Source organism: Macaca nemestrina, chromosome 8 (genome assembly GCF_043159975.1).
Source record: "Macaca nemestrina isolate mMacNem1 chromosome 8, mMacNem.hap1, whole genome shotgun sequence".
NCBI classification, from domain to species: domain Eukaryota; kingdom Metazoa; phylum Chordata; class Mammalia; order Primates; family Cercopithecidae; genus Macaca; species Macaca nemestrina.
In genome coordinates, this window is record NC_092132.1 from 118800278 (window position 1) to 118826953 (window position 26676).

The 26676-nt window shown below is 38.2% G+C and overlaps 1 protein-coding gene and 1 long non-coding RNA gene across 11 annotated transcripts in view; one reads left to right on the forward strand and one right to left on the reverse strand.

The window, feature by feature from the left end:
• LOC105476601 (unc-5 netrin receptor D) overlaps positions 1-26676 on the reverse strand; it is a 571609-nt gene that overhangs the window by 240370 nt on the left and 304563 nt on the right. For 6 of the 8 annotated variants that reach the window (XM_011732691.3, XM_071068400.1, XM_011732689.3 and 3 more), the window contains exon 2: positions 7610-7828. In XM_011732691.3, the coding sequence (XP_011730993.1) occupies positions 7610-7828 (219 nt within the window). Of the gene's footprint in view, positions 1-7609; positions 7829-12362; positions 12466-13065; positions 13109-26676 lie in introns of those variants that run through there. The other 2 variants (XM_071068401.1, XM_071068402.1) reach the window with 2 other exon arrangements.
• The window catches only part of LOC105476599 (uncharacterized), a 46784-nt gene that overhangs the window by 12152 nt on the left and 7956 nt on the right, over positions 1-26676 (forward strand). For 2 of the 3 annotated variants that reach the window (XR_984153.3, XR_984154.3), the window contains exons 3-4: positions 1480-1648; positions 13655-13802. This is a non-coding gene — a long non-coding RNA (uncharacterized lncRNA). The remainder of the gene's footprint in view (positions 1-1479; positions 1649-13654; positions 13803-26676) is intronic. The other variant, XR_011607110.1, reaches the window with a different exon arrangement.

A 26676-nucleotide genomic window follows, 5' to 3' on the forward strand; every position in this document is an offset into this window, starting at 1 on the left:
CTGAAAAATAGGTAAATGTAGAGCCTGATTTCAAACATTGCTTCCTCTACACCAAAACCCATGTTCTTAACCATTAGGCTAACCTCAGGTTTCATTCTCTCTCTGTGTGTGTGTGTGTGCGTGTTTTGTTTTTTAGAGATCTTTATAATTATTTGTTTTTGTTTTTCATATTGTTTTGAGACAGAGTCTTACTCTGTTTCCAGGCTGGAGTGCAGTGGCACAATCTCAACTCACTGCAACCTCTACCTTTCAGGTTCAAGTGATTCTTCTACCTCAGCCTTCAAGTAGCTGGGACTACAGGTGTGCATCACCACAGCCAGCTTATTTTTGTATTTTTAGTGGAGATGGGGTTTCCCCATGTTGGCCAGGCTGGTCTCGATCTCTTGACCTTGTGATCCGCCTGCCTCGGCCTCCCAAAGTGCTGGGATTACAGGCATGTGCAACCGTGCCCAGCCTGTCATTCGTATTTTAAATCATTGTACACACTTCTTAATGTGTGAATTGAAGAGACTGGTCAAGAATTTACACTTTGAGACAAATGTATGGTCGATATCAGAAATTATTAAATTATATAAAGTGATTAGCTGATTTCTATCACTGCTAAGGATGGATGAGAGTAAATAATCTCCTTATTTCCGTTTTGTAGGAAAAGTTAAATTAGCTATAGGAAACAAGGCCTTCAATACTCTGCCAGTTTATGTAGGGAATTCATAATATTTTCCTGAAAACCTTTTAAGAATATGTCAGTCTTCTCTGAGAAGTAGAGTGATAAGCACGATGAAATCTAAGGTGGGGAGGGAGAAGGCTTCCATAAAAGTGAGTTTTAAACCCACAAACTGTCAATGAAACACTTGAGAGATTATTTCTGTGTTATGTGGCCTAAAATATATGCTTCCCAAATGTACTTTAGTGACTTGTGAATCATTGAAGATACTTTCAAATTAATGGTTTTCTGGAAGATACTATATTCAAATCCCCATCACCAGCATAGCAACATTCTAAGATATAAACTTTTAAGATGTAATACATTTTTATTTCTATTCTTCTCCCTTTTCTCAATACAATCCATTAACCTTTTTTCCCCAGAGAGTGACTCCAGTTGTTTAAAAAGGAAATCACACACAATGAGGTCCCTGAAATGAAATTCTTTAAGAAGAAAAATATTAGTTTACTGGAGTTGAGACTTTTCCCATAACACATTGGAATACACATTATTTCACTCATTAGAATTCGATATCTCTGAGGTGGAATAAGATAAGAGCTACGGCGTGTGGTTAAGAGAATTCCTATTTTTATTGAACAGTAAAGAAGTGGTTTAGCTTATTGATAATTCCAGCTCCCCACAGCCCACATAATCTTGATTGCCAAGATATGTTTGGTTTGTGGTTGTTTACTATTGTGTGTATGATATACATGTGTCTGCCTGTTTAGATTAAAGCTCTAATTTCTGCATTACTGCATACTCCATCCTTTTCACAGGGGCACGATTCCTGGGTTGAGATTACTTCTCAACTCTGAGCTTCCAGATGTTAACAGAAGAACAACACAAGGAAGACGAGTTCCCATATTTCCAAATGAAATGAGGCAGAACAAATGAAAGAGGATCCTTTGGCTAGTGCAGAGAACTGCAAGTGTACGTTACTAAGAGGTATAGCCTTGTCTGTGCAAACACAGTAACTCATGTCAAATAAATTGTACTTTTTGCAGGAAAGAACTCTAGCTCTGGGTTTTCCAAGCTAAATTGCATGAAAACACACAATCCTTTTTCTTCTTATTTGAACTGTTAGATGACGGCCAAATTACCAGAAAGACCAAAGGCAGTTTGCAGCCTTTAACAACTGAAAGGACTTATTGCTTCCAATTTAGGAACACAAAAGATTCTGTGTCTACTCCAAACACTCCCAGGTCCTATGCATTTCCCATTGGTTCTGTGAAGACAGAATGCCTGTAAGTAAAAAGAATTATCACAAATTTCTCTAGAATTTCAGAAATGGAGAATATGTTGTGCAAACAGACATAAGGAGTTACTTTCCACAGGACTTAAAACAACAGGGACAGTTGTCTCTGTCTCTTTGGTCAAATGTGGTCCCATTGTCCTTGACTTCTCAGTGTCATTCACTCCTATTAGACTGGCAGGAATTATTTTACAGATCCAGTCAAAAGCCATTAAGTCTATAAAGGTAGTCAAGTCCTGTTTCCCAGCTCTGCCTTGGAGAACCCAAGGGAGGTAATGCATCTATTTTTCAATACCTGAGACCATTTTGTTTCCAACCTAAATTGCACTTAGGTGTTGTTTTGGGGTATAATATCTCCACTCATCTTGTTCTTGTTTCCACAATTCTACTATTAATACAGAGCTTAGGAAACGTAATTGCAGTGTGTGGTAGATAGTGATTTTCATTAACTACACTGAAGAAAACTGTTTAGGGAGAGACATTTCTTTTGCATTGATTCAATCAAAATGACTTGGAAGAAAAGGTTTTGCTTATTAAGTTCTTTACAAAAACATAACTGCTAAAATTTAAATTCTTTCTCAACAGCAGATTTTTAAAAATCGGTATATAATCTCCTCAGATTTTGTCATTTATGAATATTTTTGTTCTGCTCAGTTTCTTTGAAATAAGTCTATTGGCTTTTCTTTTTTTTTTTTTAATGAAATAGGAGGAAATTTCTACGCGGAGGTAGAGAATGTCATCAAAAACGCTATCCACATGACATGGAGTTGCCTAGCAATGCTAGGGGAATTAAAAGGGGAAAGCAATAACAAAACAGAATGTAGTGAAATTAGAATAGGGTGCACTGTTGAACTGGCTTGCAATAGTTAAAGAGGTCTTTATATGAGAAGGGATATAAGATTTTTCTAGCAGTGGTAAAAGAAATGGCTGATCATTTAACAATGTTCTTTCTCTCTTTCATTTGGAAGAGTTTGCCCAATGGGATTCGACTATTTTGAGTTCATTGCTGGGCAAAATCTAGGACAGAGACATCTGATGATAAAACATACAGCCCCAGTGAGCCACTGGTATTTGAGTCCTTTTTAATTGTACTAATTGAGCAAAAGACACATAAACCTGTCATACTCTGCCATTGTTTTGTAGGCTTTTGCTTATATGGTAGATGTCATTCCCTTGGTTGCCCTCTCCCAAACTCCAGTGTCTTCCTTTGAATTTTTAATGTCAATGTAAATGAGACTGCTTTTGTCTCTGACTCAACCTCTCCCAGCACCAGGCCTATCCATCTAGGTCTCTCCTGGGTCCCAGTCTTGGGAGTACAAGATCAGAGACATTCCTGAAACCAAGATTCAATTTGTTCTCTACTTTCCCCATCAAAATGCCAAATCCTTCCTTCAAAATGAAAACTGTACCCACAATCCTGGAAATGTCTGTCATTGCTTGCTATAAACTTTTGTCTAACAGTGCCAGAAACATGACCCAAGTTAAGGGGTTGGCTTTTATGAAGATGAAAGAAATGGTCAGGAATAAAGAAATTCTAATGATATTTGTATAGGATGATACACATGGGTGATGGAAACCCTAAATAGATTCATAATGGAAAATGAAGAGCCATGTACTTCAATCCATCCTTATGTCAGCAAGAAAACCTGTCAATATTTTGATCTGGGAGAAAAGTATAGAAATCTATAGGCAAAAGTGGTTTATGATGTTGAAGAAATTCATCTGAAGGAGAAGTCAGGAGATCTGGGTTCTTGAAACAGCTATGCCATGAACTCATTGTATCTCTTGAATCTTAACATTTTTAATGTGCAAAATAGGGCTGTTAGATTATCATTAAGCTCTCTCCCAGTTCTTACATTTAGATTCTAGGATTCTAACATGCTTTGGTCTGAAGAACAACATCTCTAAGAGGGCACTTTTTTTTTCTACCTCCTACTAATTCCAATTTGGAATGAATAGGGAATTATCATAGGATTTTAGGTGTTTCTCTACTTTTTGGACTTTTGAATTTACACTGCAATCCTACAGTAGTTCAGAACTGTGTAAGGATTAGCACCCTTTCTTTACATGTAAATAAGATGTTTAGTTCTTGGCCCTTTTCTATATTGATAGAGTTTTACCTACAGATCTTTTTGAGATAATGTTTTCCTTTTGCTTTGAAACACAGCATCCCCTGGTTACTTCTATTGTTTTCTTTTCTTTTCTTTTTTTTTTCTTTTTTTTTTTTTTGAGACAGAGTCTTGCTCTGCTCTGTTGTCCAGCTACAGTGCAGTGGTACGATCTTGGCTCTCTGCAACCTCCACAGTTCAAGCGATTTTCCTGCCTTAGCCTCCTGAGTAGCTGGGACTACAGGTGCCCACCACCACCCCCAGCTAATTTTTGTATTTTTATTAGCGACGGGGTTTCACCATATTGGCCAGGCTGGTCTCAAACCCCTGACCTTGTGGTCCACCCACTTCAGCCTCCCACAGTGCTGGGATTACAGGAGTCACCGTGCCTGGCTCCCCTGGTTACTTCTTTGCTGAAGGCTGATACGCCTGTCTCTGTCTTCTGAAGAGGTATATCTCTAGGTCTACTTCCTTTTCATATTGACCCTTCCCCTCTAACAACTCTTCCACCCACATGGCTTCATTCTTTACTAATGATTCTCAAATCTACTCTTCTACCACCTAATTCTATCAAGTTCCAAATCTACATCTCTTCATTATATACCATAAGCACTTCAAATTTAGATTGTCAAACTATGATCTCAGATTTTTCTCCTTGTTAATGCAATTACTTACATTCTGGTTGTTATTTCTGTGCCATCCCCCCTCTCAAACCAGTTCTTACCTTCTCTCACCTGAATTATCCATGTCTCCTAGCTCCCTTGTTCTGGTGTCTGCTTACCAACGTTTCTTCCAGATTCATTCTTTAAAGCAGAGCTCCAGCCACTGCATATCCGTCTATCAATATGATCGATCACCACAACCAAAATACCCATAAAACTAAGGACTCCACACTCTTATTTGAGGCCTTTCATGCCATTGATTAAACTGAATTTTCTAGCCACTGGCTGCTATTCTTGTGCATAAATTTTATATTTCAACAAAACCAAACGTTTTGCTGAACATATACTAAGCTTTCTTCATTTACTAATGTTTCTGACCTTCAGGCCACTAAAACTCCTCTCTCCCCTATAGAGTGTGACATCAATTATGTCCATCTTAGTTACATATTCATCAATGTCCCTTTCTACTGCTATCAAGTTTACAATACGTTTCCTGATAGTCCTAGTTAGATGTAATTTAAGACACAAATCTTCCGTAGAATCATATTCTTCTCTTCAGATATTTATCCTAACTTCATCTGCACTGCATTTATGGGTATATTTGTCTTATCTCTAACATTACCTGTAACACCTACCTATATGGGCTATTATCTTATCTCTCTCTGAATACTCTGTAATACTCTGAATACCTTGTTATATAGAATATCATTGCTATATAGTTAATAAAGTAGGCTGATTTGAAACTTCAGAGTTATACTGATGTTTTCTGACTTATTCAAAAATCTGATATCTAGTGAGTTGACCAAGTCAAGGAGTTGACCATCTAAAAAAATCAACAATCTAATGTGTGACCTGTTACGGGAAGTCAGGGACCCCGAATGGAGGAACCGGCTGGAGCCGTGGCAGAGGAACATAAATTGTGAAGATTTCATCATAATATGGACATTTATCAGTTCTCAAATAATACTGTTATAATTTCTTATGCCCGTCTTTAATCTCTTAATCCTGTTATATTTGTAAGCTGAAGATGTACGTCACCACAGGACCACAGTGATAATTGTATTAACTGTAAAAATTGATTGTAAAACATATGTGTTTGAACAATATGAAATCAGTGCACCTTGAAAAAGAACAGAACAACAGTGATTTCTAGGGAACAAGGGAAGATAACCATAAGGTCTGACTGCCTGTGGGGTTGGGCAAAAAGAGTCATATTTCTCTTCTTGCAGAGAGCCTATAAATGGACATGCAAGTAGGAAACATATCGCTAAATTCTTTTCCTAGCAAGAAATATGAATATTAATACCCTAAGAAAAGATTGTGTTCCTGTGGGGAGGTCTATAAATGGCCACTCTGGGAATGTTTGTCTTATGCAGTTGAGATAAGGACTGAGATATGCCCTGGTCTCCTGCAGAACCCTCAGGCTTACTGAGTTCCTGTAGAAAACTCAGGGTTTGGAAAACTCAGCCATGGTAAATTTGTGGTCAGACTGGTTCTCTACTCTCAAATCCTGTTTTCTGAAGTTTAAGATGTTTATCAAGACAATACGTGCACCGCTGAACACAGACCCTTATCAGTGGTTCTGCTTTAGCCCTTTGCTCTGTGATCTTTGTTGGACCCTTATCAGTGGTCCTGCTTTTGCCCTTTGCCCTGTTCCTGCAGAAGCATGTGATCTTTGTTAGACCCTTATCAGTAGTTCTGCTTTTTACTCTTTGAAGTATGTGATCTTTGTACCTACTCTCTGTTCTTACACTGCCTCCCCTTTTGAAACCCTTAATAAAAACTTGCTGGTCTGAGACTTGGGCAGGCATCACGGTCCTACCGATATGTGATGTCACATCTAGTGGTCCAGCTGTAAAATTCCTCTCTTTATACAGTCTCTCTTTATTTCTCATCCGGCTGACACTTATAGAAAATAGAAAGAACCTACGTTGAAATATTGGGGGTAGGTTCTCCCAATAGTGACCAGATTGGATCTTGTCTGAGAAAGCAAAGTTCAAAAGCATGTATTATTTCTGTCAACATTAAAATATAAAAAGGTATACATTTTGAAGGCTTTGAGTCAAATTATCTCACTTTGACATCCAGGGCAAGCACTTTACTTAATCTCTTTGAGCCTTAGTTTCCTTGTCTATAACAAGGTAATAATAGCATTATCTACTGCAGGGGACTGTTGAAGAAAACTGAACAAGATAATAATGCCTGTCAAGTGCTTAAAGTCTGATATATAGTGAGTACTCAATATGTATTAGCTAGTATAATAATAATTTCCATCATCACCACTTATCAGCCAAATTCACCAATAATTTACTAATAACGTAAAGATGGTCCCACAATTCTTTCATATTGGAGATCCTGCTAGAATATGGTAACCTAATTTGGGATCTGCCACTACACCATAGTCAAAAAAAAAAAAAAGGACTCAGAAACCAACTGTGGAGAATAAAGTGCAAAGAATAAAATCTAGGAAAGATTAAAGAAACTCAGATCATGCTGCTTAACAAGGGGTTTGATGCAAGATTTAATATTTGTCCTAAAAAATATTCAGAATTCTGCAAACAAAAACAGTGACTCCCTGGTTTTATTTCCAGGGATATTCACTTCCATTAACTTCCAAATTTTTAAACACCAAAATTTGGTGTTTAAAGTTATATACAGCAAGAAAAAAAATGCCTCTGCATCATATTAGAAGAGACTACCAAGGCAGCTGTGGGGTCATTTGAAGAAAATAATTGTATCTTATATGCCGGGAGTGATGTAACTATGACCTTATTCACACGAGGCGATGGTGGGGAGGGGGTGATTTCCAGTCTTTCCCAGATACATAACCACAGGAGAACCCAAAGAATCACCATGGCTGCTTCTGACTGCTGCACGTTCCTACCTGAGCTCTCGTCCAGACTCTCTTCAGAGACATGCTCGTTCTGATGGACCCACTCGCCGTTGCATTTGAAGAATATCTGCATGGCTGGCCTCGCTTTGCACCTGAGTGCAATAGGGTTGCTCTTGATAATATAAGCATCATCTGGCTCCTCTATGAAATGAGGCAGTGTCCCGGGAGCTGACGGGATGGACTCAGGAAGGGCTTCGCCATTGTCAGTTCCTGTGAAATCAAAGAGGACATCAGAACACAGCCTACACTGATAGCACATACACCAGGACACAATGGCAAACCCACACCAGCTCTAAGATTCTGTGCTGGACAAATCTCCACTGTATTAATAAAGCATGCTTGTAGAACTGGTGTAGATGAATTATCTTCTAGAAGGTGAACTAAGAGGATACGGGGCCTCCAGCTAGCCATGGCTTCAGTGTTATTGGATGAAGCATTAAAATGAATAGGACACCCCTCAAATTTCTGTTTTGAATCTGAGCATCTTTGCAGAAACAACTGAGATAAACATCTGTGAGGTGAGAGGCTCTGGTGAATGGTTATCTGAAAGGGCTAAGCACAACCTCAAGCTGCTTCAAAACTGAAAAAATGGTAAGAATAGATGTTGTTCTCCCACACATGTATGTGGATGACAAGGATGATGACAGAGGATACTCAGCCATAAAATACAGTCAAAAGATTCCAAATAGTCTGCTTTCTTTACCTATGAAACTGTTGAGATTGTCTGGCAATCTGTCTTGGATCTTGGATAACTCACCAGCTCACCGCCCCTTCAAAGGGAATGTGATTCCATTCTGCTTGCCTTTGGCCCACCCTCTGCCCCTAGCAACCTTCCACCATATATGATGGACTGCACTACCGAGGGTGAGAACTAACAGAAATCACTAATAGTTCTGAGCTTATAGCCAGCAGCTATAATTACATTTGTTCAAGTGAAAGGAATAAACTGGACTCTCCCCTAACCTTAGGAAATGAAGGAAGCAATATAAAAAGGTAAGTGCAGGAGGGAAAACTGTACTTCCCTGTTTCTTCATAGAGTGAGCAAAGACTTAAGTCCCAGGAAACTGCCACAAAATCAAAGGCAGGAGGATGTGATTGCTGAGCACAGTGAATAGGACAAGGAAGAGTGGCATCTTGTACCCTGAAAAGGCCCACCCTCAATCTGGGTGGGTACCATCTAATCAGCTGCCAGTGTGGCCAGAATAACAGCAGGTAGAAGAACGTGGAAAGACTAGACTGGTTGAATCTTCTGGCCTATATCTTTCTCCCATGCTGGATGCTTCCTGCCTTTGAACATCAGACTCCAAGTTCTTCAGTTTTTGGGACCTGAACTGGCTTCCTTGCTCCTCAGCTTGCAGATGGCCTATTGTGGGACCTCACCTTGTAATCCTGAGTCAATACTCCTTAAGCAACTCCCCTTTGTATATACATCTATCCTATTAGTTCTGTCCTTCTAGAGAACCCCGCCTAATGCACTCACCCATCAGATCCAACTCTCTGAAAAGACTCTGGGAAAGGGGTGCATCTTGTGGCCTTACCTGGTTTTCTGCATGCCATCGATGCAGTTGTGACCAGAGCCTCTTGCTATTCATGCTTAAGTCAAGAACCCAAATCAGAAAGCACTGTCAATGGTAAACCTAATTCATTAAAAACAGGAGTATTGCTCTGACTGGGCATGGTGGCTCACGCCTGTAATCCCAACATTTTGAGAAGCCTAGGCAGGCAGATCACTTGAGGTCAGGAGTTTGAGACCAGCCTGGCCAACATGGCAAAACCCCATCTCTACTAAAAACAAAAATAGTATCCAGGCGTGGTGGCATGTGTCTGTAATCTCAGCTACTTGAGAGACTGAGGCAGCAGAATCACTTGAACCTGGGAGGCAGAGGTTGAAGTGAGCCAAGATCCTGCCACTGCACTCCAGCCTGGGCGCCAGAGTGAAGTGAGACTCTGTCTAAATTAAAAAAAAAAAAAAAAAAAAAAAGAGTAATGTTCTGTTTCAGAACTACAGGAGGAATTCTTAAAAGTAAAAAGAGGTACAAAGGCTCAGACTTCAAGAGGTATTTTGTATAAGCAAGAAAATAAAAGACACCAAGTTAGTAAATGGCTCCTAACGACTGGGAACACACATGCACAGTTTGCCACTGGAACAAATTAAACGTAACTATAACTTGATTCTTCCAAATAAGATTTTTTTTCCCATTAAATACATCAGCTTAAGAGGAGGAAAAACAGCCTCACATAACAAAGAGTTTAAGAGACTATAAGCCTTGAAATGTATTTGCAATGGAAAAGCTAACTCACATTCAAGTAATTGTCAGCATAAAAAAATAGTACAGCAAATATTCTAAAAACTAAGGGCAAACAGTTTATGTCAAAAGTATAATAAAGTCAGAAAATAAAATGTGTATATGTCACAGGAAGAAAGAGGGGTTTTGGGGTAGAATCTCAGATGTAGTTTTTTAAAAAGTATTTTAATTGTATTTAAAATGGATTTCACAAAATAAATCACATATTGTTTTGTTACTGAATGCTTATGCAAATTTCTATCTTCAACAAATACCAAGTCCCCGCAGGCTTTTGTAAATCCATACGTTAGAGGAAATGACAAAAGTATTAAAAGATTTTATATGAACATCAACTGCTTACACTCCCATTAGAGGCTTTAGTTCTGTCCAATTCATTGTTCAATTCATAAAAGGGCCACTTGATAAACAATACATACCCAAACCTACAGTGGTGGGCTGAGTAGACAGGCACAGACATGCAATCTGAATGAAGCATTTTTGCTTTACTAGTAACGAGGCATGAATATGTCTATTTATCTGGCATAAATAAATGCCAAATAAGTAAAGGCACTAGATCATGTAATAGATCAAGTTTTAACCATTCAACTCACAAAACACAGAGAGATCTAAAGGCAGTTAGGTTCCCCTTCTCCCATTTTAATAAATGTCCTTTAGATAAAGTAGCCTGTTCAGCCTGCATCTGAAAGACAGAGCAGGAGAGTGGAATGGACAAGCCTGAGGGTAACTGTCCTAGCTACCCAAGGATCCCCCTTAAGGATCAATCTTAAGCCAGGCACAACTCATGCCTGTAATCCCAGCACTTTGGGAAGCAAAGGCGAGAGGACCACTTGAGCCCAGGAGTTTGAGAACTGCCTGGACAACATAGTGAGACCCTCTTCTCTACAAAAAAATTAAAAAATAAAAAAATTAGCTGGGTGCATGCCTGTAGTCCCAGCTGCTTGGGAGGTTGAAGTCGGGGGGCTCACTTGAGCTCAGGAGGTAGAGGCTCCAGTGAGTCAAGATCACACCACTGGCATTCCAGCCTGGGTGACAGAGACAGAGACCGACCCTGTTCCAGAAATCAATAGAATAAAGAAAAAGGAATCAGTTAGCATTCAGAGGATGACAAAAAGGTAGAATGTAACATTACATTTTTATTATTAAATAAATATAAAAAGGGCTGGGATCCATGAAAATAAGAAACAAAGGAAAATGATTTATTAGAGTGGCAGTGGGAAGGTGAGGGATTGTAGGTACATATTTGTATACATATCACTGTTGATTTGTATCCGTCTAACAAATGAGGTAGGTGAAAAGAAGAATCTTTTTTTTCTTTTTTTTTTGGCTTTGTATAGTGAGGTGCTGGGAGTGGTTACTGCCTATCCCTGTACCTCGCCCCGCCTTCTCACACCCCAAGTTCCACACTGGGTCAGGCTTTCATTCCTGGTGCAGCAAAGCCCTGCCCAGCTCAGCAGGGGGCTTCCCTCCAGCAAGAGGGCTTCCTCCCCTCAGCAGGCTGCCTCTCCGGGAGGACACCCTTCTTCATCCCACAGGGCAGTGAGTCACCTCTCTCCCTGCCTCTCCAACCCACACTTGCCAACCATGCTCAGCCCTGCCCAGTAGTTTTGAACTGAATTCTTCAGGAAATCATCAATTCTTTCAGTAAAAGGGAAGGCTAGGAAAGAAAGAGGAACAGGAACTGAAGTGGAAACTTTTAAGGGGCTTATAAATTGCTGACAGATTCTATTCTTTGGGACAGGGTGACAAGAGGTCACTTACTTTAATAGTTTTACGCAAGACTGCATGAATGCTTTTTTTCCTTCAAGATAAATTTATTCATAATCTCAACACATATGCCACAACTCCACTTTATAATTTAGAGAAAAGTTTTAAATTCTGGTAGGACAAATGGCTGGTGACTGATCCAGCCATCTGCCTCCTTCCATACCACATTCACAGCAGAGGCTGGAAAAATAACAGACTCAGATGACCTACTTGCAGGTCAGCATGGTCAGGTGACACTGGTTTAGCACATGAGTCATAAACAGAGGCTTCTGTGAAAGCTTATATTTCCCTGATATAAAGAATAGGTGTGACCAGGTGTGGTGGCTCATGCCTGCAATCCCAGCACTTTGGGAGGCGGAGGTGGGGGGATCACCTGAGGTCAGGAGTTTGAGACCAGCCCGGCCAACATGGTGAAACCCTGTCTCTACTAAAAATACAAAAATAAGCCAGGTGTGGTGGCGCACGCCTGTCATCCCAGCTACTCAGGAGGCTGAGGAAGGAGAATCACTTGAACTCGGAAGGCGGAGGTTGCAGTGAGCCAAGATCACACCGTTGCATACCAGGCCTGAGTGAGAGAGAGAGACTGTCTTAAAAGAAGAAAAAAAAAAAAAAAACAAACAAACAAGAATAGGTGTGGTTGGTATTGTCCTTTCTCCTGTTTGTTCCTGACTTACCTGGGGAAGTTCGGGAGGAAAAGTCCAACAGGAATCCAGAAGTTCCAGCACAGACATCACTGAGAGCTTTAACTAACACCAGGATCATCCACCCCCAGATAATATATTGCAGCTTTTTTTTTTTTTTTTATGATCCCTACTTATTTAAAGCAACTGATAGATTGTCTGTTGTGACAGAAAACATTCCTCACTGATACAGCTGCATCTTCCTTCTTACACAAAGCCAGCACTCCAAGCTTCACTTAATTAAATCCTAATGCCATCAGCTGTTCAGGAAAGAACCTTGGTAGGCTAAGGAACGTGGAAACTCCGTTAGCAGAAAGTCAAAATAAGAGCTGCCATTTACCAAGTGACTACAGATTGTGGTAATAAGTCTTCTACATGGATTTGATCATTTAAGAGACACAGAAACTCTCCGAGGTGGGTGTCACTGTGCAACTGAGAAGATGCTTTAATTATGTGCCTTGTCTAAGGCTGCACTGACAGTAATTGGTGGGCTCAGAACTTGAATGCAGGTCTCTGATTCCAGCCACCTCAGAATTCCATTTTGTTTCAGAGGAATAGACTCTTACAAGTCTGATACTCTAATTTAGTGAATGCCTGTCGTAGGGTAATAGGGTGCAGTTCATAAAACCAAAAGATGATATAAAAACACACATTATCTGTGAGTCACTGCTTCACTTACAATAAGTGTGACATTTACCTTAAAGATCATTTGGTTAATCTGTCAGCTGGACTGCGATTCCAGGTCAGGATGGGTGTGTTAGGAACCCTTCCCAAAGAAGGCCTTGAGAAAATAAATATTTTTGAGAACTAGCGTTCTACTAACTATATTTAACTTACTAGACATGCTCACCAAAGTCAGGAATAAAGAAGACAAAGAATCATTGTTTGAGAATAAAATAATAAGAATTTTTCTGTGTTTCATTTAGAAATAAATGTTTCTTTTAAAGCAGAAATATTTAACAACTAAAATTCCAATTAAAATATAAGGATGTGGTGAACGTTAGCAAGAAAAACTCGGCCAAAGGCAGTACCATTCTATTAGGGTTAACCATAATAAACTGCCAATATTTGATCATTTGATGTGTTGTATTTGTAATGTAATTGGGCACAACGGGGCCCACAGTCATCCAAAATTGGGATTCATAAAATCCTGATCCATTGGATTATTAAGTGAAGTTGAGCATCAAGAGGTTTTGAGACATTCTAAATTATTTGTATACTTTTTTCTTAAGAGGATATTACTTTGAAATACATATCACTTTTTTTCTCCCTTTCTGTCTCCAAAGTGTGCTTGTCTTTTCACTATACAGGTATTTGTTTCAAAGTGTAAACAGGAACCACACCAAAAAGCAAAGACTAAATCTGCTAAAACTAAAGAAGTTTACATGAGAATCAAATACCCTGATAAAGTGTGCGTTAACTCTGTGACCTTGGGTGAGTAATTTAACCCTGATGTTCCATTTTTCTCATCCACAAAAATGGATGACTAAAATCTGTTGGTGTTTTGTGATGTTAAAATATATGTAAAAATAGAGTAAGTGGTTAAACGTTACATACATATTATGCAGCACCATGACCACCACCTTCAGCAGCATCACTGTGTGGACAAAGAATAGCATAAAAAGGAAACAATTACAATTATCATCCCTATGATTTCCATCCCCAAATTTATCCTAACATTTATAATTTGATTTTCTGATTGCTATTGTCATTTTCATCTCAGAATCTTAGTGATATGGACCCTTGCTTATAACACTTCTTTATAATTTGCTCCCTGTAGCTACATTAGTAAAATTCTGTTAGGTAAAAAATTCTGAACACATGCTGTGAAGCACTTATTCAATAAACATACAGTGAAATGGTTACACTGTACACCAGGCACATGACTATCTTGCAAAGCAGGCTAATACACAATGGGTTTCCTGTTGGCCAGGTCCCAAAACTATTGGCTTTAATATGCGAGTAGTTAATAAGCATAGGAGATTTCATAATATTCCAGAGACCCTCTCACTGCAATATGTAAATAGAGTAAGGCTCCTTAGAATTAGCTCTTTAACTTCCATTCATTTACTGTGAGTGTATTGGTCCACCGCAATGTGCAACTCAGAGCAGAAAGCCATAGCAGGAAAACCAAGTTACATAATCTAAAAGAGAATACAATAGAGCCAGGCTCTCTGCCTTTGTTTATGTAAATGTGACTTGTCTCCATATGGTTACTTAATTAGATAGGGGATGCATTTCGCCCATTTAATGCAGAACAGCAGCCAGAATTTTACATACCAAATATTTAATGCAATTTATGAAATACAGACTCTTTCCCTAGGCCCCAGTAAAAGTTTTTTATTTTTAACTTAAAAACTATTCTTTCTTCCTAACCTGTAATAAAAATGGAAATATTTTATATCATTGCATTTGCATCATTCACCTCACCTGTGCAAATCTTATATATGACTAAGATATTATTTTATTGAGCAGATCTTAAATCCTGCAGAATGAAAGATGGGAAACAGCGCTTAAGACACATTCAAAGAAATCAAAGAGCCATTCTTAGTTCCTTAAAGAACTTCAAATTTCAGTATACCCTACAAAAGCACATTCATTATTCTCCAATTTATCAGTTTAATACATTCAATGTATTTAACACATTTTTTTTTTAAATAGACATGTATGCATGCCTACTAAGATTATACAATGTTCCAGGTACTAGGGATTCAAAGATGACTAAGACACAGTTACTTTCTGCCAGGAGCTCACAGACTAAAAATAGAGATAAATAGTAACAAATCTATGACAAGAATGCCTACAGTAAATTGGAAGTATATGCAAAGTGTCATCAGGTACAGAGGAGAGAGCCTAACTGTCCATGGGAGGGTTTATGGCTGGCATCACAGGGAAGATTATCCCTCATCACAGTCTGGATCAATGTGCTGACCAAGTGAGCAAGTTGGAGAAGGTATTCCAATAGTGCAGAGATTAAAAGGTAAGAGAGAAATTTTAGGGAGTGTGGGATGGCTGAAATATTACGTGCTACGAGTACATGGAAAGGAACTTGAAAAGTTAGGTAGAGCTAAATATCATCTTCATTAGAATGCACATTTTAAAGAGTTTGAGATTTTATTAAACCATTGGTCTTATGTGGGTCTGTTAAATTCAGTTTAGACTAAAGCTGCCTCCTATTTTAAATTATGCCTAAAGCCGACAGTTCACATCGTGTTCAAATAAGATAAACACTGAGCTGTAACTGATCTGGCTGTTTCTGAACTTCACTTCCGTTTTCTAAACGTCACTTTCCTTTTCTGTCCATAAATCTTCTTTGACCACGTGGCAGTGTAGAGTCTCTCTAAACCTATTTTTGTTCAAGGACTGCTTGATTCGTGAACAGTTCTTTGTTCAATTCAACTCGGTTAAATTTAATTTGTTTAAAGTTTTTCTGTTAGCAATTCTAACATCTCTCCTTTCTGCGTGCCTTGAACTAGGAACTTTCAGAGATGCAGACACAGAGTAACCACCAGATTATAGAAAGAAAGCTGTCTTGGTTTACAGCACGGGCCCTAAGACCAGTTCAGCTCTGCATACTTTGAATGCGGGAGAACCCATGCTGGTCCTAATACACAGGACAGTTATTCTTTCAGCCACACTAACACAGGTGACTTGTTTCCCAAGAGGCCCACAAGGGAAAGTTTTGTTTTTCTTTGATTGTTAACTTGTAACCATCATTTTAGCTTTTACTTCAGTCATCTCCAAAACTGGCCTCTCAAATTAGATCTAAGCTAGAGATTCTACACCAGTTATGATGGCAGGTACAGCTTTGTCCCCTAATGGAAACATACAGTGATTTAACCGGAGACACCTGTTCCCATAACAGTTTATTCAAAGAGACTGAAGTAAGATGTCAAATTGAGTCCAGGTGTTTTTCTCTGGGTCCTGCAATGTTAGTAATTCAAGTTTGTATTAAGTTTTCTGCTTTTTCTCTATTTTTAGGTTTCTAGAATAAACACATAACCAGGAAACACACACACACACACACACACACACACAGACACACACCTGTTTTAGTGAAAGAATATAAAAGGCTTCCTAAACTATGGCAATTCTAGCTTTCACTTCATAGTCTCTAACTTTAGTGTATTAAAATCCACGTATCAAGGAAAAACAAAATATAAATGTATTTAGGAAAAAATGAAAAAGAATAAGATTATAAGATTTATAACAATTATTCATTTTAAGATGTAAAAAGGAATATCTTGCTGAGAATATGGAGACGGAGTTTGTAAATTGTTTAATTCCTCCCCCAACAATGGATACATTTGTGTATGAACATGTACCACTGACAAATTTTCAAATTCATGAAAACCTAGTGGGATTTGGGAAAGGTTTTGCTTTCAAAGTGTTACTGCTTTTCATTTGTAACTGACAGTTTTCAAGAGTGAGGCCATTCATAGTTACGGAAAAATGGTTGTTTTAATGCAACATTGAATGACAGAAAACTAAACAATCAAACACCATTCTCATATTTTTCACTCCTGGAAAATTACCTTTCAGGAAGAGCTTTAAGAAGAAACAAAAGAGGGAAAACGAAACTGTAAGGAACAAACATTAAATTCTCTTTGAAAGAAGTACACTCCTATTAGATGTCAGGTCACATAAAATCTCAGACTGTGGCCATTTAGCTGCATATCTCATTTAGCTGATTTGACTGGAACATGGTTTGATGTAAATTTTGGTACGTGATGTGAACACAGGCAAAATAGGGTGGAAGATCACCTTAGGGAAAATTCAAACCAACTCTCCTATCTTAGAAGTCATCCAGGCTCTCAGAGGCTAAACAACTTGCCAACAAGTTCTGAGTCACAGGCACAGGATAAAAACCTCTTTGCACCGACATTCAGAACAGCACTTTTTTTCATCATGCCGATTTTGTTTTGGTGGAACACGAAATATTAAATTGACAACTAAATTTTGTGTTATTTTCTGTTGAGAAATTTTACCCTCCAAAATCTTGGAAAGTATCTTTTATGGTGATCTTGTAACTTGTAAACATTCTACAGTCCGATATAGTAAAATTGAAAACATAGTTAACATTTTATGATACATTATAGAAAATTATGGTTTATACTAAATTATAGAAAAATACAAATACGTGTTAAAAATATTCTTACCCATTGTCACCAAATTCCCAAAGACCAATACTATTAATAATTCGATATGATTCATTCTAGTATCTGTTTCAGATGTATACTTAATAGGTTGGTTTTGTATACATAGAACACACATATATTTGTAATATGTTATCTCATTTTTTTCATGGTATTACCTCCTCACAAAACTGATTCTAATGACTGCAGGTGTGTCAGTGTTGATCTATTTCTTTACTATTTAATATTTAGTTATATCCAAATTTTAGTATTATATTGATACTATAATCCTCCACATATCTATATCATACCCAAATTTATATCTTCAGTAGAGTTGTCTCTCTGAAGCTTCAATTCTACACATAAAATTGCCTCTAAATATATTTACTTAAATGTCCTGAAGACCCCTCAAACTTTTATGCCTCCAACAGACTTATTGCTTGGCCCCAATACTGTTTTTTGGCCTACATTCCATAAAGTTCATAATGGCTCTGGGATTCACTGGGTTCCCTAAGCTAGATCTTGGGTATCACCTACTTTTCTTCCATTCATCCCCTATATCGAATTCATCACTAAACCCCATTGATTCCCTCTCCTAAATATCCTTCAAATTGAGCAATTGCTCTTCATCTTCATTCTTCCTATGCTTGTCTGAGTCACCACCATCATTCCCCTACATGACTACAATGGATCCCTTTTCTCTTCTGCCTGCCCTCCTTCAATCCCTCCTACACACTGCAAAGCAGAATGCTCTTTCCAAAATGCAAATTCAAATATGTCATTCTGTCTTGAAGTTCTTAATCCTTTGGATAAAATTCCTCAGTCTTTTGAATAAAATTCTTATACATATATATGTGTGTGTGTGTGTGTGTGTGTGTGTGTGTGTGTATATTTATCATGACTGACGAGGCCTTTCATGATGTGGTCCCTGTATTTATCACCAGCTTCAATGTCTAATCACTTCACCACCTGGAAGCTATAGGGACTGCCACTCATTTCTTTTAGGTATCTAAGTGCTCTTCACCTGGAGCTCACACGCATGCTTTTCCTTCTTCCCCATGATACAAATGTCCCCCCTCTCTTGCTTATAGCCGATTCTCCTCCTTTGGATTCAGTTTAGTTGACACATCTTATGTAAGGCTACCAGAGTTCCCTAAATCCTAGGTTGGTTACATTCCTCTTCTTTGCCCTTTCCATAATACTTCACACGACTAAGCAACTATTCATGTATACCAATGCCCAATTATTCATGTATGTAATTATTCATGTATATTATGTATATCTAGACTATAGGTTCCATGAAAGCAAAGGATGTGAGACCCTTCATTATTTATATCACCAATGGTTAAATAGCTCTGAGACTTTACTTGTGTTGAATAATTTCTTTTTAAAAATAAACATAAATAAATCTGTGAAAAAATACTGTGGACCATGATCTTTGCAATAAAATGTACTGAGTGCAAATGATGCATTAGCAGATATCTTTTTAAATTTTTATTATTTAATTTTTATTTATTTACTTATTTTGAGACAAGATCTTCTCCAGGCTGGAGTGCAGTAGTGCCATCACAGTTCACTGCAGCCTCGAATTCCAGGGTCAAGTGGTCCTCCCATCCCAGCCTCCTTAGTACCTGGTACTACTGATGTGTGACACCACGCCCAGCTAATTATTTTCACTTTTTATGGAGATATGTTTTCTCTCTGTTGCCCAGGATGGTCTTGAACTCCTGGTGTCAAGTGATCCTCTCACCTCGACCTCCCAAAATGTTAAAATTATAGGCATGAGTCACCGTATCCTGCCCTAAATTTATTTTCAAAAGGAGTATTCAAATTGACATGGGCACCAGCATTATAGCAGCTTACCAATTTTCCTCATCTTCACCAGCATTGAACATAATCTTTGAGATATTTGTTAGTTAATGGATAAAAATAATATTAATTGCTTAATGTATACTTTCTGATTACTAGCAAAATATTAAACCATATTTTTCCACTATTTTTGTTCACCTTCTGAATTCTTTCTTTATATTTTTATCATTTAAATTTTATGTTTTACAATTTTAAGGAGAATGTGGCTCTATAATATCTAAAAAGAAGTAAAACATAATTTGAATATATATATTTCATTGTCTTAGCATCAAGATCTTAAATGATACCAATAACACCTTGTTTTTGTTTGTTTGTTTTGTTTTTGAGACAGAGTCTCGCTCTGTTGCCCAGGCTGGAGTACAGTGGCACGATCTCGGCTCACTGCAACCTTTGCCTCCCAGGTTCAAGATTCTCCTGCCTCAGCCTCCCAAGTAGCTGAGACTACAACAGGTGAACACTACCACACCTGGCTAATTTTTGTATTTTTATTAGAGACAGGGTTTCACCATAGTGGCCAGACTGGTCTCCAACTCCTCCTCACCTCGTGATTAGCCCACCTCTAGCCTCCCAAAGTGCTAGAATTACAGGCAGGAGCCACCATGCCCAGTCACACCTTGCTTTTTATGTTATTTCTTCCAATTCATTAATTCATTCGTGATCATATTTTTAAAAGAATTTTGGATTACAGCAATCAAGAGATGAATTTAACTATCCCAAATGCAACAGAATTTTGACCAGAATGGGTATCTCTAGACAAAAGCAGGTCTTGTGCAGGGAATAATATACATCTTTAAAAAACAAAAATAGAAATTAATGCTTTATGTGGAGGATTCACAAAGAAAAGGAAAAGAAATGGGATTTGTTTTCAGTTTAATGAGATGACCTTCTTTTCACAACAAAGTCCTTCTTCTGGAAATCACCTAAGACATTGATATGAGGATGAAGTTTTGATGCTCATATGAAATCCTTTAATTCCTTTGTTATTTTTCCTAATACACAGATTTAGTTGAGCCTGCTGGGATGTGGTATTTAGTCAAGATTGACAATACACCACATGGTACCAGTGTCCAGTAATAGAAGCTGTGCCCTGATTTGATTTGACAGTTATCTGATTGGGATGTGAAACTTGTACAACTGAGGGGGCTTAATTTCCTTATCCTCCTTGGAGAAAATGCTAGACACAGTCAGAAACAGATTTATACCAAGTTGTATTTGAAGCACAAAATATTGTTCCTCCTGATATTTTTTATCAAGAGGCAATCTGCTGCAGGGAAACAAATGTAGGCTTTGGAGTTAAGACAGAACTAGATTCAAATCCAAGCTTTCTTATTATTTAGCTGTGTGATCTTAGACAAGATATCTAACTTACCTTACCTTCTATATTCTTCCAGGTAGAAAGAGAATATCAAACCACAAGGTTATTGTGTGCATTCAGTGGCTACATGAAAATAAACTTGGATAATGTATGGCATATAATAGGCACTTAGTCTATAATAGGATATTGTATAGCATATTATTATTAAGGAAAAATTAAGGGATGGGTGGAGAAGGATAAAGCAGAGATAGAGTCGCATCCTGTAGATTATTATTACTTTTTGTTTGTGAGGGAGAAAATGCTAGAGCAAGAGCCCAGTCTACTCAATGGCACTCCAGGAAAAGCCTGAATATTTTACATATTTTTTCCTTACAAAGCAATATCTAACATTACAACCCAGTAGCCAATTCTAGAGACCTGGATGCTCTTGAAGGGTTAAGGCTACTTGTCTTTGCCATCATGTGTTTGGTAAAGAGCTTTATGTACATCACTGGAAGACCTGCTGTTGTACCTTGAGATTTTGGCATTTGACTTATGGAGCTTAAAAACAAAACAAAAACAAACAAACAAAAAAACACAAAACCAATAAAAGAAAAACACAAAAAACAGCAACAACAACAACAAAAAGTCTATTACATACTTAAGCTGCTTAGTATACCTAATCAGCTTAGTTGCACTGGGGTGAAGCCTGGTATGCATACTGTCAGCAAGAAGAATGGGGGGAGAAGAGCACTCTAACAGAGTAAATTTAATTGCATTATGTGATTTAATTACGTAGTTATCTCAGCACCCTACCTCCATGTACAAATAAATAGGAATCAGACAATCACGTGCATATTGCTAGACCATTATAGTTTGCTATTTATCATCAATAGGTTGATAGCTTGCAGGTATCCGTGGCTTACAGCAAGCACTTAATTTTGCTGGCACCCAGGGTCTGGATCAGGAGATCGTTAATGGCCTGTATTACTACTGTACAGGTTTTGAAATTAAAAGAAACAACCAACATTACTTGGTACTTTGGGGGAAGATACTAAACCATCAATCAAATGGGTCAGTGTGCCCTAAGAGGAATGAGGCATTCCCTAACATTTAGAGGTGACTTCCAGAGCAAATATGTGGGAGTTCAGAGAGTTTCAAAATTTTCGTGTTAGGTAAGTAGGCATAGAAAGGGAAAGAAAAAAATGGATGTTGATATTATTGCACTATATATGTATGTATTTTCTTCTATCTCTCAATCTTTTTTTGTAGCCCAAATATATATTAAAACACGTTTGACTACAGGGCTTTCTTGATCAAATGTAGTATCTTTGCACATTTCAAATATTAGAGAAAGGACACTGTACATCCCAGGAAGGACCTATTTTGTGGTACCTTTACTTAAAAATGGCCCTGAATACTTTTTGGATACTATTTTATATAAATGAGTCAACATAGTTATTTTGAATTGATCTTGAAGTAAATCTAGAATCATCAACCCAGTTTCTCCAGCAGAAGACCAGAGTAAACGTAACTTATTTTGAATTGATCTTTAAGTACATCTAGAACTATCAACACAAGGTTTCTCAAACAGGATACCAGTGATGGTGTTTCTAGTTGATGTCACATTAGTGTTAGAATTTAACATCATAACTGCAAATTAGAAATAAGCACACTTAGTACTCCCATATGAAGACAATGTCATTAAAAGACATTAAAATCCGTGTTTAGACAGTGTTTAAAGTGGACAGTATGATGGAAACAATGGCACAACAGTGTCAGAGAAAGCTGACAAACACCATTACGAGTTGCTCATCAAAAAAACTCTAGATAAATGCTACATTACCATTTCCTCCTTATAATATTATATAATTCCTGTGATGTAAAACTACAAAAGAAAACTGAGGCCTACAAATTACTTTTTTGCATTGACAAATGATTATATATTATATCAACTATAAAAATAACCAGTTGTTTCTAGAATTCACGATAAACTTAACTGGGCATTGTCAATGATTAAATATTGTATACTCCCCTTTCCCACTGCCAAATTAAAATGTTGAAAATCTGATGCCCAATTCGCTGGTGTTAGGAGGTGGGGCCCTTATAAATTAATTAGGTCATGAGAGTAGTGACCATATGAACAGGATTATAGTGCCCTTAGAAGAAACAGGAAAGGCCAGGAGTGGTGGCTCACGCCTGTAAATCCCAGCACATTGAGAGGCTGAGGTGAGCAGATCACCTGAGGTCAGCAGTTTGAGACCAGTCTGGCCAATATGGTGAAACTTTGTCTCTATTAAAAATATAAAAATTAGCTGGGTGTGGTGGCATGTGCCTGTGGGCCCAGATACTCAGGAGGCTGAGGCAGGAGAATCGCTTGAACCCAGCAAGCAGAGGTTGCAGTGAGTCGAGATCATGCCACTGCACTCCAGCCTGGGCGACAGAGTGAGAGTCAAAAAGAAAAAAAAAAAAAAAAAAAAAAGAAAACAGGAGAAACAGGAGAGCTTCTTTTCATTCTGCTCTCCCTTATGTGAGAGCACAAAGAAGAAACAGCCATCTGCTAACAAGGAAGCTGGCCCTCACCAGACAGGGAATCTTCTAGTACCTTTATCTTGGACTTAGCCCCAAGAACTTAGAGCAATGAGTTTCTCTTGTTTAAGCCACCCAGTCTACAGAATTTTTGTTATAGTGGTCTGAACTGACTGTGACAGATGCCCATCTTTCAGGAAGGAACTCTGGAATACAATGATTATCACACACAAATAATTCAAATAAAAACAATCCCTACTGGATCACCTGCTATATACAGCACTGGCCAGAAAAGAAAATCAATCTGGAAGTACTTGAAGGTAAAGGGATTAGGGAAAATCATAAACGTCTCAATTTGGAACAAGGAGAAGAAAACAAAAACAAAAATCAAACAAACAAACAAACAAACAAACGTAACCAAAAAGCCAGCCTACAATTTTTACCATTTGATGTATCGGAGTACAAGCGATAGGTGTCATTTTTTAAAAATCTTTTTTTCGAAGTGACATTCCATTACGTAGAGAACCCCATTATAAAACGTGACGAGAGCAGAAATAAAGGCACAGAAACTTTTGACCCATGATGGATACAAATAGTCATTTACGCTTTCATTATAGACAGGGTCAAGGAGGAAGACCGTGTGCCTGCAGCAGATGGAGACACGGAGGGTACCCAAAGATCAGATATATCAAAGGATGCAATTACTGAAGCACACTGGGCATTTATATGCCATTTTCTTAAATCGGGGGAGGCATTTGAATACTCAGGGGAAACTAGTATATATGAGATAAGCATGTATCCCTCCTGGTTAATTAATCTCTTTTCTTAGATGGCAGAAAATAGAAGGATTTTCTTCAGGTGGGGAAAACAATGAACTCTTTATCTCTCAATATGTAAAGTGCTTGGAAATAATTCTGGAGAGATTAAAATGTTAGCATTGCAAAAAAAAAAAAAAAAAGAAAAGAAAAAAGAAAAACAGAAAAAAAAAAGAAACAATTTACTGGTCTTCCATTTTACCCTGTGAATGTAGTCCCTACCTCTACTCCACACAAATCCCAGCTCAAACGATTATGACAACTACAGCTCAGGTGGAAGAGGCCAGTGATCTAGGAATCTGCTTGGCTTTCAAGGTACTAAATGCTTTTGAGGCAGTGACTATATGCAGAACAGGCAAGATGGATGAGGTCAGTTCCCACTATTATTATAGCTGCAGTGTCCAAGGACTCAGGGAGCCACTTTCTGGAAAGTGTACCACTCTCCCCAGGACTGCAGGGAACAATGTAAGCCTTCAAGATAAATGTGGACCCTGGGTTTGGTGGACAGTCTGGGTTTGGTGGACAGTCTGGGCCTGTCACAAATGCAGATTCCTAGTTTTCTATGAGAAAGTAGAAAACAGCAGACTTCAGTGAGATTAATTATACATCAAAGCAACATTCTCAATTGGTAATCATAGACTTAAAGGTAAAACTACTAGAACAAAATCGGGCTTTTTCCCTTTGTATCACAGAGAATGATTTCACTGCTGGGCCAGTGTCACACTGCAGTGAATCACAGAAAAATGTAATGCTTAATGAGCCAAATATGAAGATAATTATGCCAGTTATATTTGGGACACACACAAAATAAGGGACTATATTTGTAGACTCTTCATGAACACTCCAGGGCAGGGAGAGAAAAGAAGATTTTCTTTTTAAATAGCTAAACTGGATTTTACTATGACTAAATACCTCTGAAGTAACACATCGCTTTTCTGCACAATTAAAACAAAAAAAGTTAGTTAAAAGAGCACATTCCTAATTTCAGAGGCTACAAATGGACTTTTAGGTTGCTCTGAAACTTCAACTCGATTTTATCCTCATGACCTTCAAGGGAATAATCAGGTCTGTCATTTCTTGAAAATTATCTACTTATATCAGGATGTCTTTGCATAGATGCTTTTTAAAATTGTGAATTAATGTTGCAGATTAACTAATACAACAGGCCAGTCATGGTGGCTCATGCCTGTAATTCCAGCACTTTGGGAGGCCGAGGTGGGAAGATTGTTTATGTCCAGGAATTCGAGATCAGCCTGGCCAACATAGTAAAACCCCCGTCCCTGCAAAATATAAAAAGTTAGGTAGATGTTGTGGTATGTGCCTGTAGTTCTAGCCACTTGGGAGGCTGAGTTAGGAGGATTGCTTTGGTCCTGGATATTGAGGCTGCAGTGATCCATGAGTGCACCACTGCACTCAGCCTAAGCGACAGAACAAGACTCAGTCTCAAAAACACAAAAAACAAAAATCTATATATAATACAATGGTACCATTGCAATTATTAAAACAAACAAACAAACAAAAAACAAAAAACAGTAGTTCCAGGGCCGGGCGCGGTGGCTCATGCCTGTAATCCCAGCACTTTGGAAGGTCGAGGCGGGTGGATCATGAGGTTAGGCGATCGAGAACATCCTGGCTAACACGGTGAAACCCCGTCTCTACTAAAAATATAAAAAATTAGCCAGGCGTGGTGGCGGGCGCCTGTGGTCCCAGTTACTCCGGAGGCTGAGGCAGGAGAATGGCGTGAACCCGGGAGGCGGAGCTTGCAGTGAGCCGAGATCACACCACTGCAGGCCAGCTTGGGCGACATAGCGAGACTCCGTCTCAAAAAAAAAAGCGGTTCCTAAATCACAAAAACAGTTGAAGAAAGAAATACATCTAGATCCATGTAATAGGCTTTATTGTATTGTTGGATATCAAAGATAATCATTGATTGGCAAATGCTGTTAATCAGGCTTATTCAAGCAAGTTTTCAGAGCAAGGGTACAAATCATATTATGTTGTGGGTTGAAGAAAACAGTGCTTAAGAAAAAATCTTTAGATGAATGTTAGGGATGTCTTCATTATGGAAAAAACAGAAAGGAAGAGAGTGGTCCAAATCTACTTTTAGAATCATTACATATTAAGGCTTAGAAGAGACAATAGAGGTCATCCAGTTTCACGTTTTATAAACAAGATGAGTATCTTCTTAGATACTTAGTAATTTGTCTAGGTTCACTGAAGTAGTTAATAGTACAATTGAGGTTAGGGTTCTAGAAACACAGCTCTTAAGAGTTCTTTCTACCATACAGCAGAGATTCCAGTGAAAAAATATCTGACATTTAAACCCAAAGTTGCCTTAAATGATTGCTTTTCTTCTAGATGAAACTTCCTCTCTTTGCGAAAACAGTTCACAGGGTAAAAATATCCCAAGGCATTTCAGCAATTGATTGAAATCACAAGCTCATTGTAATCATCTTCATAAACCCTTGGAGTTCTGTGAGGGCTCCTCTGATCAGAAAAAGGGCAAATGAAATATTTATCTTTGAGGGAATTTAGATTGTGGCTTCACATGAGAGCTCATCAAAGACAAGAACAGAGTTTAGATCAGATTACTGCTAAGTGGGTGCACAACTGATTAGAAAAGTGATTCCCCAAATCAGATTTTAGACATCCAAGGATGACACCAG